Source organism: Monopterus albus, unplaced genomic scaffold, assembly GCF_001952655.1.
Source record: "Monopterus albus unplaced genomic scaffold, M_albus_1.0 scaffold11.1, whole genome shotgun sequence".
Taxonomy (NCBI): Eukaryota; Metazoa; Chordata; class Actinopteri; order Synbranchiformes; family Synbranchidae; genus Monopterus; species Monopterus albus.
In genome coordinates, this window is record NW_018127891.1 from 161,262 (window position 1) to 175,100 (window position 13,839).

Sequence of the window (13,839 nt, forward strand, 5' to 3'; positions counted from 1 at the left end):
ATATTTATTTATTTTTTTTTTTTTCCCCCACATTCCACAAGCTTCGCATCAGCTGCAGCTCTTTACTAATCTGTTGGCAATGAAGGTACCAGATATGTTGGTCAGTGACTAACCTTCTCAACTGCTTTGGACACTGGATATCTTCTCTGTCGGCCTACATAGCAGAGAGAAAAACCATTTAATTCATAATGTAAAGAAAATGTCACCATGTTTGAAGATCCAGATTTGTTGCTAAACAAGTGTACTTTTCTTTCTGTTGCAGTAGACACAGAGGAAGATGAGGCCACCCAGCAGGAGCAGGAAGAGGAGACTGCATGGGATTCCAGCTGCAATGCCAGCTATGGCAGCGCTGCTCAGCCCTTCTCCTAGTCTCAACAGGACAGACAGTAACCCATGATACAGTAGTATTATCACTGCACCTGTGATAAACGGGATGCTTAAACACACTCGGTCGAACAATTTTCCATACCTGGACCGACTATGTGGACCACAGATGGCACTCCTTCAGTCATATTAGCTCTGGGAATGACCCGAAACTGGTATGTCAGTTTGGGCTCGAGGCCAAAGATGTCCGTACTCCGAGCAGAGCCAGGTTTCTGCTGGATGGTGCGATATCCGTCTGAACTGCCCCTTGTTTGGATGCCAGTATGATTTGTGCTCAGGAGGTCTGGTCCTTTCATCTGAATGTCAAACCCTTTGGAAAAGCACAAACGGTTCTGTTTTTTATGACACTACAATGAAAGTTGGCAAATCATCAACCACATAGTGGTACCAGGTATTAAGATTTTACTGAATTTCACAATATTACAAGCAGTTGGATTAGTAAAATATTACTATAATATGTCCATTCAAGCAGAGGGAAAAAAAAAACAAAAACCGATTTGTTTTTTTGGAGTATTTTTGTTGTTAAAATATTTTTCCCAAAACACAGAACTGCTCAGTTAGTGGCTTTATTCATTACACAATATTTACACCCCTATTTTCAGCGTTCAGTTTCTGTTTTCAACACTGTGTCGGCATTTTTCCCCAAAGCAGTTTTGCTGACATGAACAAATTCAAGTAAGGAGGACAGATTTGTCTGTGGTCCTTAATGATATTGTTGTGTTAGGTTATTTCTTAGTTAGATAGAGATTTGTTGTCTAGGAATGTTTAGTGCAGACAGGGTGACTAGCTTGCTGTAACTATTCAGCCTGCAGGGATTGCAGGCACGCCAAGGTTACAGGAAAAGAGCTTTTAGGGTCAACTGTAATGCTAGTCTTAATATTTGTCTTAATGTGTAAGGAAAACAACAGTCACGCACCTTGACTTTTCCTCATGTTTTGGCTAAACGATAGAGCAGCTGCAAAGCTTGCTTATCGGGTGGCGTCACGGTTTGACGCCCCTTGTAGCATGGGCTAGCCCAAAAATGATTAATATTATATAGGTTGTTGGGTCCAGACTGGCTCAGCTTTCTGCTGCCTGCGCGCAGGTAGAGGGGTGAGAGAGCTCTGGACGTGTCCTGTGAATTTTACCTGTGATCCTCTGAATAAACCAGCACGGTTATTTTTTATAAAATCTAAAGCAGTCTCTTTCGTCTCATTGAGAGTTCCTGGTTTGAAAGAACCGGAAGAAGCTACACAGAAATAATAGCTTATAGTTGCTTTCCAGAGCTAGCTAGAGTTAATGGATTATTGAACAGCTTTACCTGTAACAATAGAGGTAGGTGGGATCTCCCAGGTCAGTGTGACGACGGTTCCATCTTGATTAGGGAACAAAATGGAATTTGAGACCGACGGCCCTGGAGAGAGGGGGATTGTAAAGGGAAAAGCAACAAAGGGCAGGGGATGAGGGTATACCAAGACTGGAGAGCTTTGTTTAAAGGGGGAAAGAACAATCTCAGGTATTACTTCTTAGTCTGAGGTCCTGTTGTGTTTGACTCTGGTAATGCTAGTAGTACTTGAAATTATAAGTTCTGCCAACAGTTCTGTTACTGCAAGATCGAAAATACTGAAAAGGAAAATACTTATTTAAAAGACAAGTAATCACTGTGCTGTACAGTGTGGCAGCAGGAGGAAATGTAGCCACATCTTTCACTTAAATACACAGTTGAGTAGCTTAATTTAAAATATAAAAATAAACTATTTACATTGGTACTTTTAAGTCAAAGACCTTTATGCTTCTTCTATCATGGAATGTTTCACATATAAAATGTAATTATTAATTTCTGCTGCTACATGCAGTAGAAAAAGTACAATATTTCCCTCTGAAATGCAATTACAATAAATGAATATACAGTATTTAACTGTATTTTACAGCAGCAATACGGTACCTTGTAACTGTATTTCCCTGCTCTGGCTGCCCAGTGGGTTGCGACAGGTACATGTGTAGTTTTGGAGGAGAAAGTTGCTGACATTGTAATCAACCATCATGAGCTGTGTGGTGTCACTGCTGATCTGGTAAGCAGTCCCGCTGGTGATGGCCCCGCTGTCTCTGGACCAGGATACAACAGCTTTAGGCGAGGCATCACTGACACAGTAGATAGTGACCACTATTTTGCCCTCAGAGTCATGTGTGGTTCTCACAGCTGAGAGGAACTGTGCTGGACTACCTGGGAAAGATGAGGGTTGTGTGTTACTTTTAACAAGTTGTTGAACGTTTACAAATCATCCAATTCGATAATCCATAAAAACATCTAAAACTCACTTGCAGTAATACTGCAATTTTTCTGTTCAACTGGGTGGTCTGCCAAACATGTGACAGTTTGCCTATTGAGGTTATCAGAGGCTGGGACAGTTAGGCTGAAGTTTCCGGTCCCACTGCTAGTGTTGCTCAGTTCTGGGAAAGACAGCATGGCCTGTGGGGTTCCCCCTGGCCACTGACAGTGATACTGCAGGTTGACGTTGCTCACGGAGCCCACAGAGCACATCGGGTTGCCTGATGGTGTCTCTGTCCCAGAGGAAATTTGTACAGGTATTATTAATGTGAATCAAACAGCCTTGGATCTATATTGGGGTATCTTCTTAAAACAAACATTAACATCAAGTGAGAAACTTGATTTTGTGACCAACTTTCCAAAAGGTCTTTATAGGTGCAAACAATACAGACTTGTAATCCTACAGATCTTCTGAAAACATTAAAATAAACTAGATGAACAAGGCTTTAAATGACTATCATGGAAGATGATGGACTGAGAATAATGTAGGATAAACTCCTGTAAAATGGAGACATGCAAAATGCTGAAACCTGTCACATATGTACATACACACCCAGATCATAAAACATGTGCTTTTCACATACCATAAACATTTAAATTTGTGCTCTTTTGGCGTTTTTCTTTAGTCTTTTCATTGAGCACCGTGCATGTATAAATGCCTCCTTGGCTGGTTCGCACATTTGTTAGATTTAAAACTCCTTTGTGGGTATCAGAAAGCATCTGACCACCAAAGTCCCACTGTACAGTTGGCTGCGGGAATCCCTCAGCATGGCAGGAGAGGCTCAGAGAGTCCTCTGCTACATAGAAAGGCTGAGCTGGATGGGCCTCAAGCACAGGCTCATCTGGTCCATCTATAACAGACCACAGAGAGGAGAGAAAGAATATGAGGGAGATATTGCCCATTCAGGACAAATGCAGTAAAGAAGAATTAATCAATCTTACACAGCACAGTGACATTGATGTGAGTTGTCACACTGCTGAAGGGGTTTGTCAGTAACACAGTGTACTGTCCTGCGTCACTTCGGTTTGGTCGGAGGATCACAAGGCTCCTTGGCTCCATCAAGTAGTGCGAGTTAGTTTTTATAGGTATGTCATTGAAGAACCACATCTGGTGCTCAACCACTCCTTGCAACATGCTATACTGCAGGATGAACAGATCAGTTCCCTCTTTGGCAAAGTCAGGCTGCGTACTGAGCGTCACATTCTGGATGTTTTCTGTGAAAGGACAAGTATGATGGAATAAGTATGCAAGTCATCATTCCTTTCAAATGCACCACTACATTATCTGAAGGATGTTTTGCTTGACCACAAGCAGAGAAAAGAATGACCTATTAGCAGCCCCAAAGCTCCCCAAAGGGAAGCAATTTCAGTTTCACACAATCCAGAAACAGGCATTAAAACTGGTTTCCACTGCCAGACTGCTGCCCAAAAGTATTCATGCATCAGATTATATATTACATGGTATACAGTCAGGAATTACTAAAATGGTGCAGCATGTGTGGCTCAACTCCAGTCTTGGATCTGTGTAATTATTCAAAGCAGCCCACCTTCACTTGAGCAATCCAGGGAGCTTTTGTATGCACAGACAATTTTCTCCAGATTTGCCAAAACGTCATCCAGTCCAAACTCACAACTTTAACAACTTTTAAAATCTAATCAAGAGCAACATGTTGCCAAATCCAGCTAAAGATAATTTTTTTTTAAATTAATAATAGTACATGCAGTAATATGAAAAGAAACAAGCAGCTCCAAAATGAGTGATGGTGACAGTGTAGAAGGTGCACGTTAACATCAAATTTGCAGCCAATAAACTCAATACAACTGCACATCAGAAATCGGTCAGTACTCACCAAATACTTTCAGGGTGAAACTCAACACAGCATTGCCCACTCCAGACTTGGTCATTTTAACGGTGTAGTTACTGGCAAACCCAAGCGACACATTTACAAAAGTAAGGGATCCATTTTGTTCAACCTTCAGCACCTTCCTCATGTTTTCAGGTATGTCTGGGGGAACACTGGAGCCAATAGTCCATGTGACAACAGGTAAATCTCCCATTAACCAGATAACCACTGGGTCAGGGGCACCACTGAAGGACACAGCCAGAGTCAAGTTGCTGCCAACTATTGCATTCACCTGAGTAGGACCAGCAGGAGAAACCACCAGTTCACAGTGTGCACCTGCCAACATGGAGCCAAGTAGTTAAAGAAAACATTTTCCTGAATACTTGATGAACTTGTGGTTCCATAATGACAAAAGGTATCCCACGTCTATAGTGTACACTTATTACTATTAAAATAAGCACAAATACATATATTACATACCCTACCAATCAAAGGTTTGGACACTTTCCCACTGAACCTTTGACTGGTAGTGTAAATTACGTTTTATATATGGTTCAATGTGAATCCTAAACACGTGGGAACAATATTAGCAACATGCGCACAATCAAAGCTCGTTCTCCTATTTTGCACCCACGGACTAGGAACAAACGAAACAAAGCAAAAACGCATAAAGTTTACACGCATGGAAATTCGTTTTTATCTTACCTTGAAAAGTAAATCGAAGTAAAACGGCTAGAAAAACGCCACTTAACCTCCCTAATTCATCAAGCAGAGGCATTTTAATGAAACAGCAGAGTATTTCACGAGTTCAAGAGCCTTTAAACATTTAAATAAATAAAAACACAAGCGAAGAAACGTCCTGGGGTTCCTGAACAACGGTTACCGAACCACCTCTGTACCTTCCCGTATGGTCTCGATACGGACTGGTCAGCAGGGCGCGTGAGTAGCTCACCTGTGCTCAATCAAAGCATTGATTGTGCGCGCGAGGCCACGCCCACTACCTGCTTTATGTCTATTTGTCTATAATGACGTTTAGACAAGGCCCATGACCCCAAGGTATATAGGGTGATTTTATATTTCACATGTCGGTTACTTGACTTCTTGAAAGAACAATGTTGTCTGCTACTAATTACATGTAAAACAGAGATATAGTGTTCAATGTATTAAAATAAATAAATGAGCTTAAAAACTCTTTCTGCATATTTTCATAATAAGAAACTTTAGTTTTATTTCAAATATTTCTGAAAAGTTTTTTTAAGTGCCATTTTCCCCCATAGACCATTTTATTGCATAAATAAAAACAGCAAAGAGTTTGTTCAGCACACAACCTACCAAGTTGTATTTTTAAAATGCTGTAATGAAATACGAATTGCCTAAAATAATCTAGATAACACGGTTTAAAAAATAAGCCAAATTTCAAAAATGGTTTGGACTATGACTATAAATGTTTTGGCCATCAGGAAAAATATAAAAACACCCCTTAGTGTAGTGCAGTACAACTAAACCAAATGAGTCAACACCCCCCTGAAACAGCATTTCAAAAATGAACACTGCAACGTCCATGAAGACAGGAGTTCTTGAAGGACAAAAAAGAAATGCCAGCCACAGCTACACTTGGATATGAAACAGACTGGATGCTTTATTGTCATGGTAATATTCTGTACCATCAGAAGAGAACTGAGGCATCTGTGGTAAAATTCAGACTAACCATCATCTTCCCTTGGTCATACTGAGAGACACTGTCTAGGCAGAGTACCAAAGCCCAGTTATAATTAACATACAAACTATACAAATTACCAGTAGACATGACCCTAATCTTGAATTACATGTTCATCAACATGTGCGGATCTATATTTACATATATCATTTACAAAAACTGCACCTCTTAACATGTATGATTACAGAAATCCAACATTAAACTGCACACACAGTCTTGTGTGTGTGGTTGGTGAAATGCATCATACAGGTGGTGTCAGTGTACAGTGCATACAAACAGCAACATGAATGAGTATCCTATGATACAAATATAACACCCATGTTAAAATGTGTTTAAAGGCTAGATGATCCGTTTGTGGTTGTCTGGTTCTGCTGTGGGACAGAGTTTCTCAGTATTCCTCCTCTCCTGTCAAGGCCTTCCAGCATATCTTCAGGACTCACTGCCTCAAACAGAGGGATTAGACAGATACATATGCCAGTCCTCTTGGTGTGCTTATGTAATGCAGTCCAGCTATTCATTAGAGTGTCCTGCAAGGATAGAAGAAAATGTAGATATGTAATTCAAGGCAAGAGTTGCAATTAAAAACTTTAAGAAGTTTGGCTTTTGTTACAGCAAGACACATAATACAATTCGTCAAAGTAATTAGTTTCTTTTTTTAAACTATTGAAGAGATGGTGGTGTAAAAGAATATTAATATTCCATGCAATAAATACAATTTATATCATTCATCACAAAAGAAAACACTGCAGCACACACAACCTTAAAATCTATCAAGTAATAATCAACAGGTAGATTTAGGTTTATCAAGAGTAATAATTTTGGTAAACAATGCTTTCCTAAAAGTATTCACTAATGATTCACTATCCCATTTACTTAAAAACCTTAAATTAAAACACAGCCTACTGCTCAACCCAAAATACAAATACTATAAATACTTAGTTATACTGTATATAATAAGTGGTTCCCCCAAACCTTTCCTAGTAATGCAACTTATAGTTGAATGAAACACTGCATTCACTAAAGATTCTACAGAAGAAGAAACATAAGATTTAAAATACTGGTGAAGAGCCTATACTTGTATCAATAGCTGACATACAGTAGAGCTGAAATGATCACTTGATTAATTGGTTAGTCAATAAACGCTGCTGCATTTTCCTAATGTGTGCCAGTGGTTTTTGTGATTAATTCTCTTGATTCTAGACGAATATGATATTTAATCCTGTTTCCAGGAAATGCTAACACTGGACACAGAATGTTACTTGGTGTAATAGTGAAACACATCAAGCGGCTAAATCATGTCATGAATAAGAGAGATTGTGGCTGGTGGAGGAAACTGTTTTACTGATCAACACTTGCAGTTTGTGATTCCACACATGTGGCAGGTCGTTAAATTACTTCATGCCCATTCATCCATCTTTCACATTATCATTTAGTTTGTATTTGTTGACCAAAAATGTAAAACTGTCATAGTTCTTATCAAATGTCACTTTTTCTTTAGTTTGTTTCATTTTCATACTGAAAAACAGGTCATCAATGAATATTTTTCAGTACAGTTTTTGCTAATGAAACCAAACACAATCATAATATTTTAAAGCAGAAGCAAACACTATCCGATTCAAGCACCTCTAATGGGTGGATGTGTTGATCGAAACCAAACACAATCATAATATTCTAAAGCAGAAGCAAACACTATCCGATTTGAGCACCTCTAATGGGTGGATGTGTTGATCTTTTCTTTATGTAATGGACAATCAATCTTGGACAAAACAACATGTGAAGACATCACTCTGAGCCCTAAGAACCTGTGATTGATGTGACAATTTCTGTATAAATTTCTGACGATTTATACACTAAACTATTGATCAAATGAAACTGTTAGATGTAGCTCTAGCTGACGAGCGGTATAGCAAATTATTGTAAACTGATACTAACTCTGCTGGATCCTTGCTAAAAATATGTATTAGTAGTTAGTTATGAAAATCCAGTTTAGATCAGGACGTGTGTTGGCAGATACAGTGATACTCACCATTCTGCTAGGTTGTGTGTTCCCTGCTTACGCTCCTAAATCTTCTATATCCTCCCTAACTCCTTCAGTTTTGCCACCAGGTCCGCCACCGTCTCCACCTTCACCCCTGCCTGTCTCTGTGGGGGCTCTTCCACACTCAACACCTCCAACCGTGATGTGAGGTCCACTCCTAAGTCTGCAGGCTTCATGCTAGCTATCTTCTTCTTCTTGGCTTTCTGAAAGAAAGATAATTATATAGATTCTATACTAATCTGTAGTATTTTAATTGTCTGTTTGAAGCACCCTTCAATCCAACAAGTGTACAAAGTAAAGCTGTATCAAATCTAAATTTCTATTCTAGATTTAATAACTGTTGCAGTTTAATTTTATACATACAACTCCAAATTCATTCCAGAAATACACAAATTGGTCTTTATGCCTTCTTTTTTTGCATTTGTGCTTCTGACCACAATTTCCTGCTCCCTACCATGATATTAGGTAGGGTGGCATATCTGGGGGTGTTGAGTCGAAGGTCTGCAGTCACCACCGCTGGCGTGTTGATCTTAATAGTCTCTAGGCCACCATCAATTTCTCTCACTACTTTAATTTTGTCTCCTTCCAAAGTCACCTCGGATGCAAAGGTACCCTGCAAAATGAAGTAACATTAAAAATTCATTACAATAAATATGCAATACTCAAATAATGACTGTTAAAACAGTTCATCTGGAAACAATGATGCGGTGTAAAGAGCAAAAAAAAATGATGAAAGGTTACTTGAGGTCACAAGGCAGTCACCGTGCTCCATCTACTATCCGTCTGGTGTCATTTCAATTTAAAGTGTAAATAATACATAGTAAAATAAAGCACTAACTCTAAAATCTATGTTATTATTGATATCTATTCCACTATCTCAATGGGTAAACAATTATGAAAAAGCTGGCTAGATGTCAAGATTTACATTAGAGCCTTGGCCTCAAACTGTTCATACTATACACAGAGATAACATGTCAAAGCGCTCCACCTACTGGTCAGCAAGTAGAATGTCACTCCAACTCTCCAAGCTGCCTGTGACCTGCTTTATGCTGTTTCCACAATCAGAACCTAACAAGTGGTATGCCAAGTACTTCGCCTAACCCTCCCAGGTTGCCGCACACCATCCTGCTTTGTTTTTCCACTGTATTTTCTGTCAGTATCCGTTTAGAGGAGGGAGGGGCTGTGCCCCTCTTACAAATGCAATCACAGCTGAATCTCAGAAGAAAAAACTACCTATAAGAGCATAATTTCAACAGAAATACAAGTGTGCTGTCTGTCTCATTACTCTGACAAATTCATATGGCAGCCCAACATTATATATATATATATATGTTCCTTTAACTCTTTTTCATTTAAATATCGACGTTAATATGGTCAAAATCATCACTGAAATTCATCCCAGTTGACTTTCTGACAGTCTAGGCTCTATATATTTTTACAGAATTATTCTGCTGCAAGATTATCAAGGATGAAGCTGAAACCCAGCAAAAATATACAAAAGTGAAAGACTGAAACCAGTAAAACCATTAGAAAAAAAAAAAATCCACATAACACATTTTATTTTAAGACTAAGTGTTCTTTCTGGCCTTTGACTCCTTACCTGACTCCAAAGGAGAGCTGCGCAAGAATTCCTATATGCCTAGATTGTCTGTTCATGCATACATGGCAAATAAAAATCTTGACTTGACACACACATGCATACATACAGTATGTATGTATGTATGTGTGTGTGTGTGTGTGTGTGTCAAGTCAATTTTGGCCTGTTTGATTGTAGTCAGAGAATGACAGCAGAAAGCCTGATTTTAAATGAGGACATGTGTGTGTATGTATATAAAAGAACAAATAGTCGCACTGAAGAGCTGAGTGGCAGTCTGCCAAAACCCTTAGTTGGGTACAGCTCTAGTCTCCGCTAACCTTGATAAGGCAGTCTGGACAAGCAGTACTACTATACTAGGCATCTAACACTTGTGAATAGCCAACAGAAAAAAACTGAGGTAATGTTACTGACACTTATGACAATCACTTTAAGGTCAAAAAGAATTATTACTATTTTTGGTACAAGTTGACTAAGTCCTTTGTAGAATACCTGCATTTAAATAAGAACTCACCTGAGGCCAGTCCAGTAAGGCTGCTGTCATCTGGCCTGTTTGATTGCAGTCATCATCGATAGCCTATGAAAGCAACACAAGTCATTACAGAAAAGAAATCGCAATGCCAGATCTGAGAATTCATCAGAGAATGACAGCAGAAAGCCTGATTTTAAATGAGGACATTAGGTGAAATTAATCCTGATCTTTAACCTGTTTGCCAAGGATGACGAGCTGAGCGTCCTCCTTCTTGGCCAAAGCAGCGAGGATCTTGGAGATCTGCAGGGGTCCCAGGGTTTCATAATCTTTCCCAGTCACTTCCACATGAATGCCACGGTCAGCCCCCATGGCAAGGGCAGTGCGGATGGTCTCCTGAGTGAGACAGAAATATGGGTCAAATTGAATTTGTTACTAAATCCAAAAGGATTAAAGCAGAATGTAGAATTGTTTAAAATGTAAATAATTGTATTTATCTCTCTATCAGTAAATATAACAATAACTACTTAAAATCACTGTGCACTTTACTTCCTGTGTCATTTTAGTTTGCTTCTGAAATTTGCCATGATTAATATTGCAATCTGGTTACGCAAAATTTGCAACAATTATTATGAAATTGTTATGACATCTGCAACACAGGCAAATGGCACATTTAAATACACAAGGTGATTTTTAATCAGCTGCACTGCTTAATTATGCAAAGTATGAAAAGTGATTTTCAATTATTTCTCTCCAATTCTTTATACATGATTTATCAGTATTTGCAACATTTACACATAATTACAGAATTATTCTGCTGCAAGATTATCAAGGATGAAGCTGAAACCCAGCAAAAATATACAAACGTGAAAGGCTGAAACCAGTAAAACCACTAGAAAAAAAAAAAATTCCCCATGACACTGGTTAGTGTAACAGGGACGCACAGTCACACCCACCTGTGCTTGCTGTGGCCCCCAGCTGACAGGCAGTTGGCAAGATAGTCACTACAAGGGTGCCAGATGACAATGAATCCAGGCCTGGATTCTTGGGCCAACTGTCAGACACTCACACAGAACGTGAACCAACATAGTAAGTAAAGGTGAAAAAGGCAATGGATCTAGTGAAACAAAACAAGAGCCCTGCAGATGGCAAAATGCATCTTAAAGACCTCAGAACTCCTCTATTATTGGTCTTTACTGTGTTACTATCAGAAAACTATCAAAAAAAGGTCTGGCATTAAGAAACATGCTGTTCTGTAAGTTAAGCCACTATATAGCCAAAAGTACGCAGACATCCAAACAAAGTACAGTGATATTTTAATTCCAAAATTATGGATACTAACATGCTGCTAACTCTTCTGGGAAGCCTTTCCACAAGCTTTTAGTATTTTGCTACAGGAATCTCATTTCATACAGGCACATGAGCAATAATGAAGTCTGACACTAGTATTGGGTGATATGTCCTGGCTTAAAGCTCCCATTCCACTACAGGCCGAACGCATTTTCATGTGGTTGAGGTCGGGGCTGCAAGTCTGGTAAGTTCTTACACACCAAAATGAAACAGTAAACTCTTTATGGATCTGGCTTTGTGCACAAAGAAATAGGAAAGGTCTAGGTCTCTTCTCCAAACTGTTGCCACAAAGTCAAAAGCATACTGTTGTTTTTTTTGACAGTGTATGCTGGAGCTGTCAGATGTCCCTGAAGGAGAGCTAAGAGACCTAGATAAAACCCATGAAAAACAGCTGCAGACCAAAAGAACACTTAAGTATCTGGTAGGGGTGTAACAATGCATCGATCTGGATCAGTACATTGATCACAATCTGATGACACTAATGCAAAACGTAAACATGATTGTTTTGTGTGCTTTTATTTTGACAGCCAGCCACATATGTACACATTTCTGGTGAAGTGCTATTCTTCAAGCATACATTTTGCACTTATTTGGCCTTACATGCATGTCTCTGAGTCAGTGTGGACTGACACATTTTATAGAGTGGAGTTTTATCCGTTGTGTGAGCAGGGCAAGGGACAAGATGCTTTCTGCGGGAATTGGCCTTGACCTGTAGCAGCCAAGAAAAATACACATATGAAGTAAACTCTCCCATCAGAAACAGGTCATTGGTATAGAAGTATTCTGAATTGAAAAGGACACACACACACACACACACACACCTGTAAGTGTGAGTGTTAAATAACACCCATTAGTAAACAAAACTGCATTGTAGGAATTTTTTTCCCTAGCTTTTTGTAAATACTTCCTATCTCAAAAAATATAATAAATTGGAAGATCATTATTGGTCCTCACTTGTATTTAAATAGCACTTGAAAGTGAACAGATGAGCTCAATATGTTTTTCAAATTAAACTTCTGTTACGTTAGTTAATGAAAATATAATTGTGTGAAATAGGCAGATAATATCGGTTGATATTAACCACAGGATCCTGAATCAAATTTAATCGTGGCATATTTTTAAGTAACTGCAAACATCAGATCGCTGGCAAAGAGAATCGATATAGAATCCTATCATGGTGAGTGGAAATTTACACCCCAAGTATTTGAACAGTGGTGCACTTCTGGCCATGTATCTGTATCACATGCAAAGACTATTCACAATTTAAAATAGTTATTCTTACAATAACCGAGCAAGGTCAGTATGTGAAAATGAACTAACATCATTAATTATTTTAGAAAACTCAGTCTGATGTAACGGTATACATAAGCAAAAACTAGTATTTCCAGCAACCACCGAGCGAAACAGGTGCATTCAGCGTCACCTGAACAGAGCACAACATTAAAGATTAAGAAAAATACTGAGATTGCACTTGTGTGACTATGTTATACCACTGTCTTACAGACTAGTCCTGAGAAGAACACATTAAGTTTAACCAGACATTAAGTTAGGCTGCACAACAAGAAAAAATTCAGCCACCAAACAGCAGTATCAAAATATGTCAACTATCAAGATCTCATATATTGCAGCATTAATAACCTCCACAGCCTGCAAAATGACCACATTTTTTTGCCGCACTGCGCGGCACTAACAAATGTGAACAGTGAGTTGTGTGGCTTTGCTCTTGTGCAACAATCACCTGGCGTTAGCTGGCTAACGTTAGCTAGCAAGCACAATGTCAAGTGAGTGACCACAGGATAAAAAATTAAAACGTAAATAGGCCTGTTGCAACAACAGAATAATATTACCTTAACTGCGTAGTCAATAACACGTTTAACTCCAACGATAACACGACCAGACATCGTAGGAGAAGACAGTAGACAGCTAATGTGACATAAAAAAAAACCTTCACCCAAGGAGAAGAAGTCGGAATTGTTTTAAGGCAACACCGGAGGAGGACACAAAAGGGACCGGCTACCTTTCCAGCCAATGGGAACATGACAAAATTAAACACCATCAGCATGTCGCTGATTGGCTGACACGTGGCTGAATCGTTGTTAAAGTGAACGAAAAGACGGTCTATGCAGCAGATTCGG

General features: G+C 39.1%; 2 protein-coding genes across 3 annotated transcripts in view; both read right to left on the reverse strand.

Annotated features, from left to right (window-relative positions):
- Positions 1–5,477, reverse strand: part of vsig10l (V-set and immunoglobulin domain containing 10 like) — a 6,045-nt gene extending 568 nt beyond the window's left edge. Inside the window, exons 1-10 of one of the 2 annotated variants that reach the window (XM_020590066.1) lie at positions 5,242–5,477; positions 4,543–4,872; positions 3,635–3,907; positions 3,277–3,543; positions 2,683–2,925; positions 2,309–2,587; positions 1,685–1,777; positions 470–694; positions 246–365; positions 114–154 (exon numbers count right to left, since the gene is read on the reverse strand). In XM_020590066.1, the coding sequence (XP_020445722.1) occupies positions 114–154; positions 246–365; positions 470–694; positions 1,685–1,777; positions 2,309–2,587; positions 2,683–2,925; positions 3,277–3,543; positions 3,635–3,907; positions 4,543–4,872; positions 5,242–5,314 (1,944 nt within the window). In that variant the 5' untranslated portion in view covers positions 5,315–5,477. The remainder of the gene's footprint in view (positions 1–113; positions 155–245; positions 366–469; positions 695–1,684; positions 1,778–2,308; positions 2,588–2,682; positions 2,926–3,276; positions 3,544–3,634; positions 3,908–4,542; positions 4,873–5,241) is intronic. The other variant, XM_020590067.1, reaches the window with a different exon arrangement.
- Positions 5,478–5,953: 476 nt separating this feature from the next.
- etfb (electron transfer flavoprotein subunit beta) lies at positions 5,954–13,690 on the reverse strand. Its single transcript, XM_020590113.1, has 8 exons — positions 13,552–13,690; positions 12,294–12,413; positions 11,311–11,346; positions 10,592–10,750; positions 10,400–10,462; positions 8,746–8,904; positions 8,280–8,494; positions 5,954–6,780 (listed from the first exon to the last, which is right to left on the reverse strand). The coding sequence occupies exons 1-7, from the start codon at positions 13,603–13,605 to the stop codon at positions 8,324–8,326; spliced, it is 762 nt and encodes a 253-aa protein (XP_020445769.1). The 5' UTR covers positions 13,606–13,690; the 3' UTR covers positions 5,954–6,780; positions 8,280–8,323.
- Between the last annotated feature and the right edge of the window lie 149 nt (positions 13,691–13,839).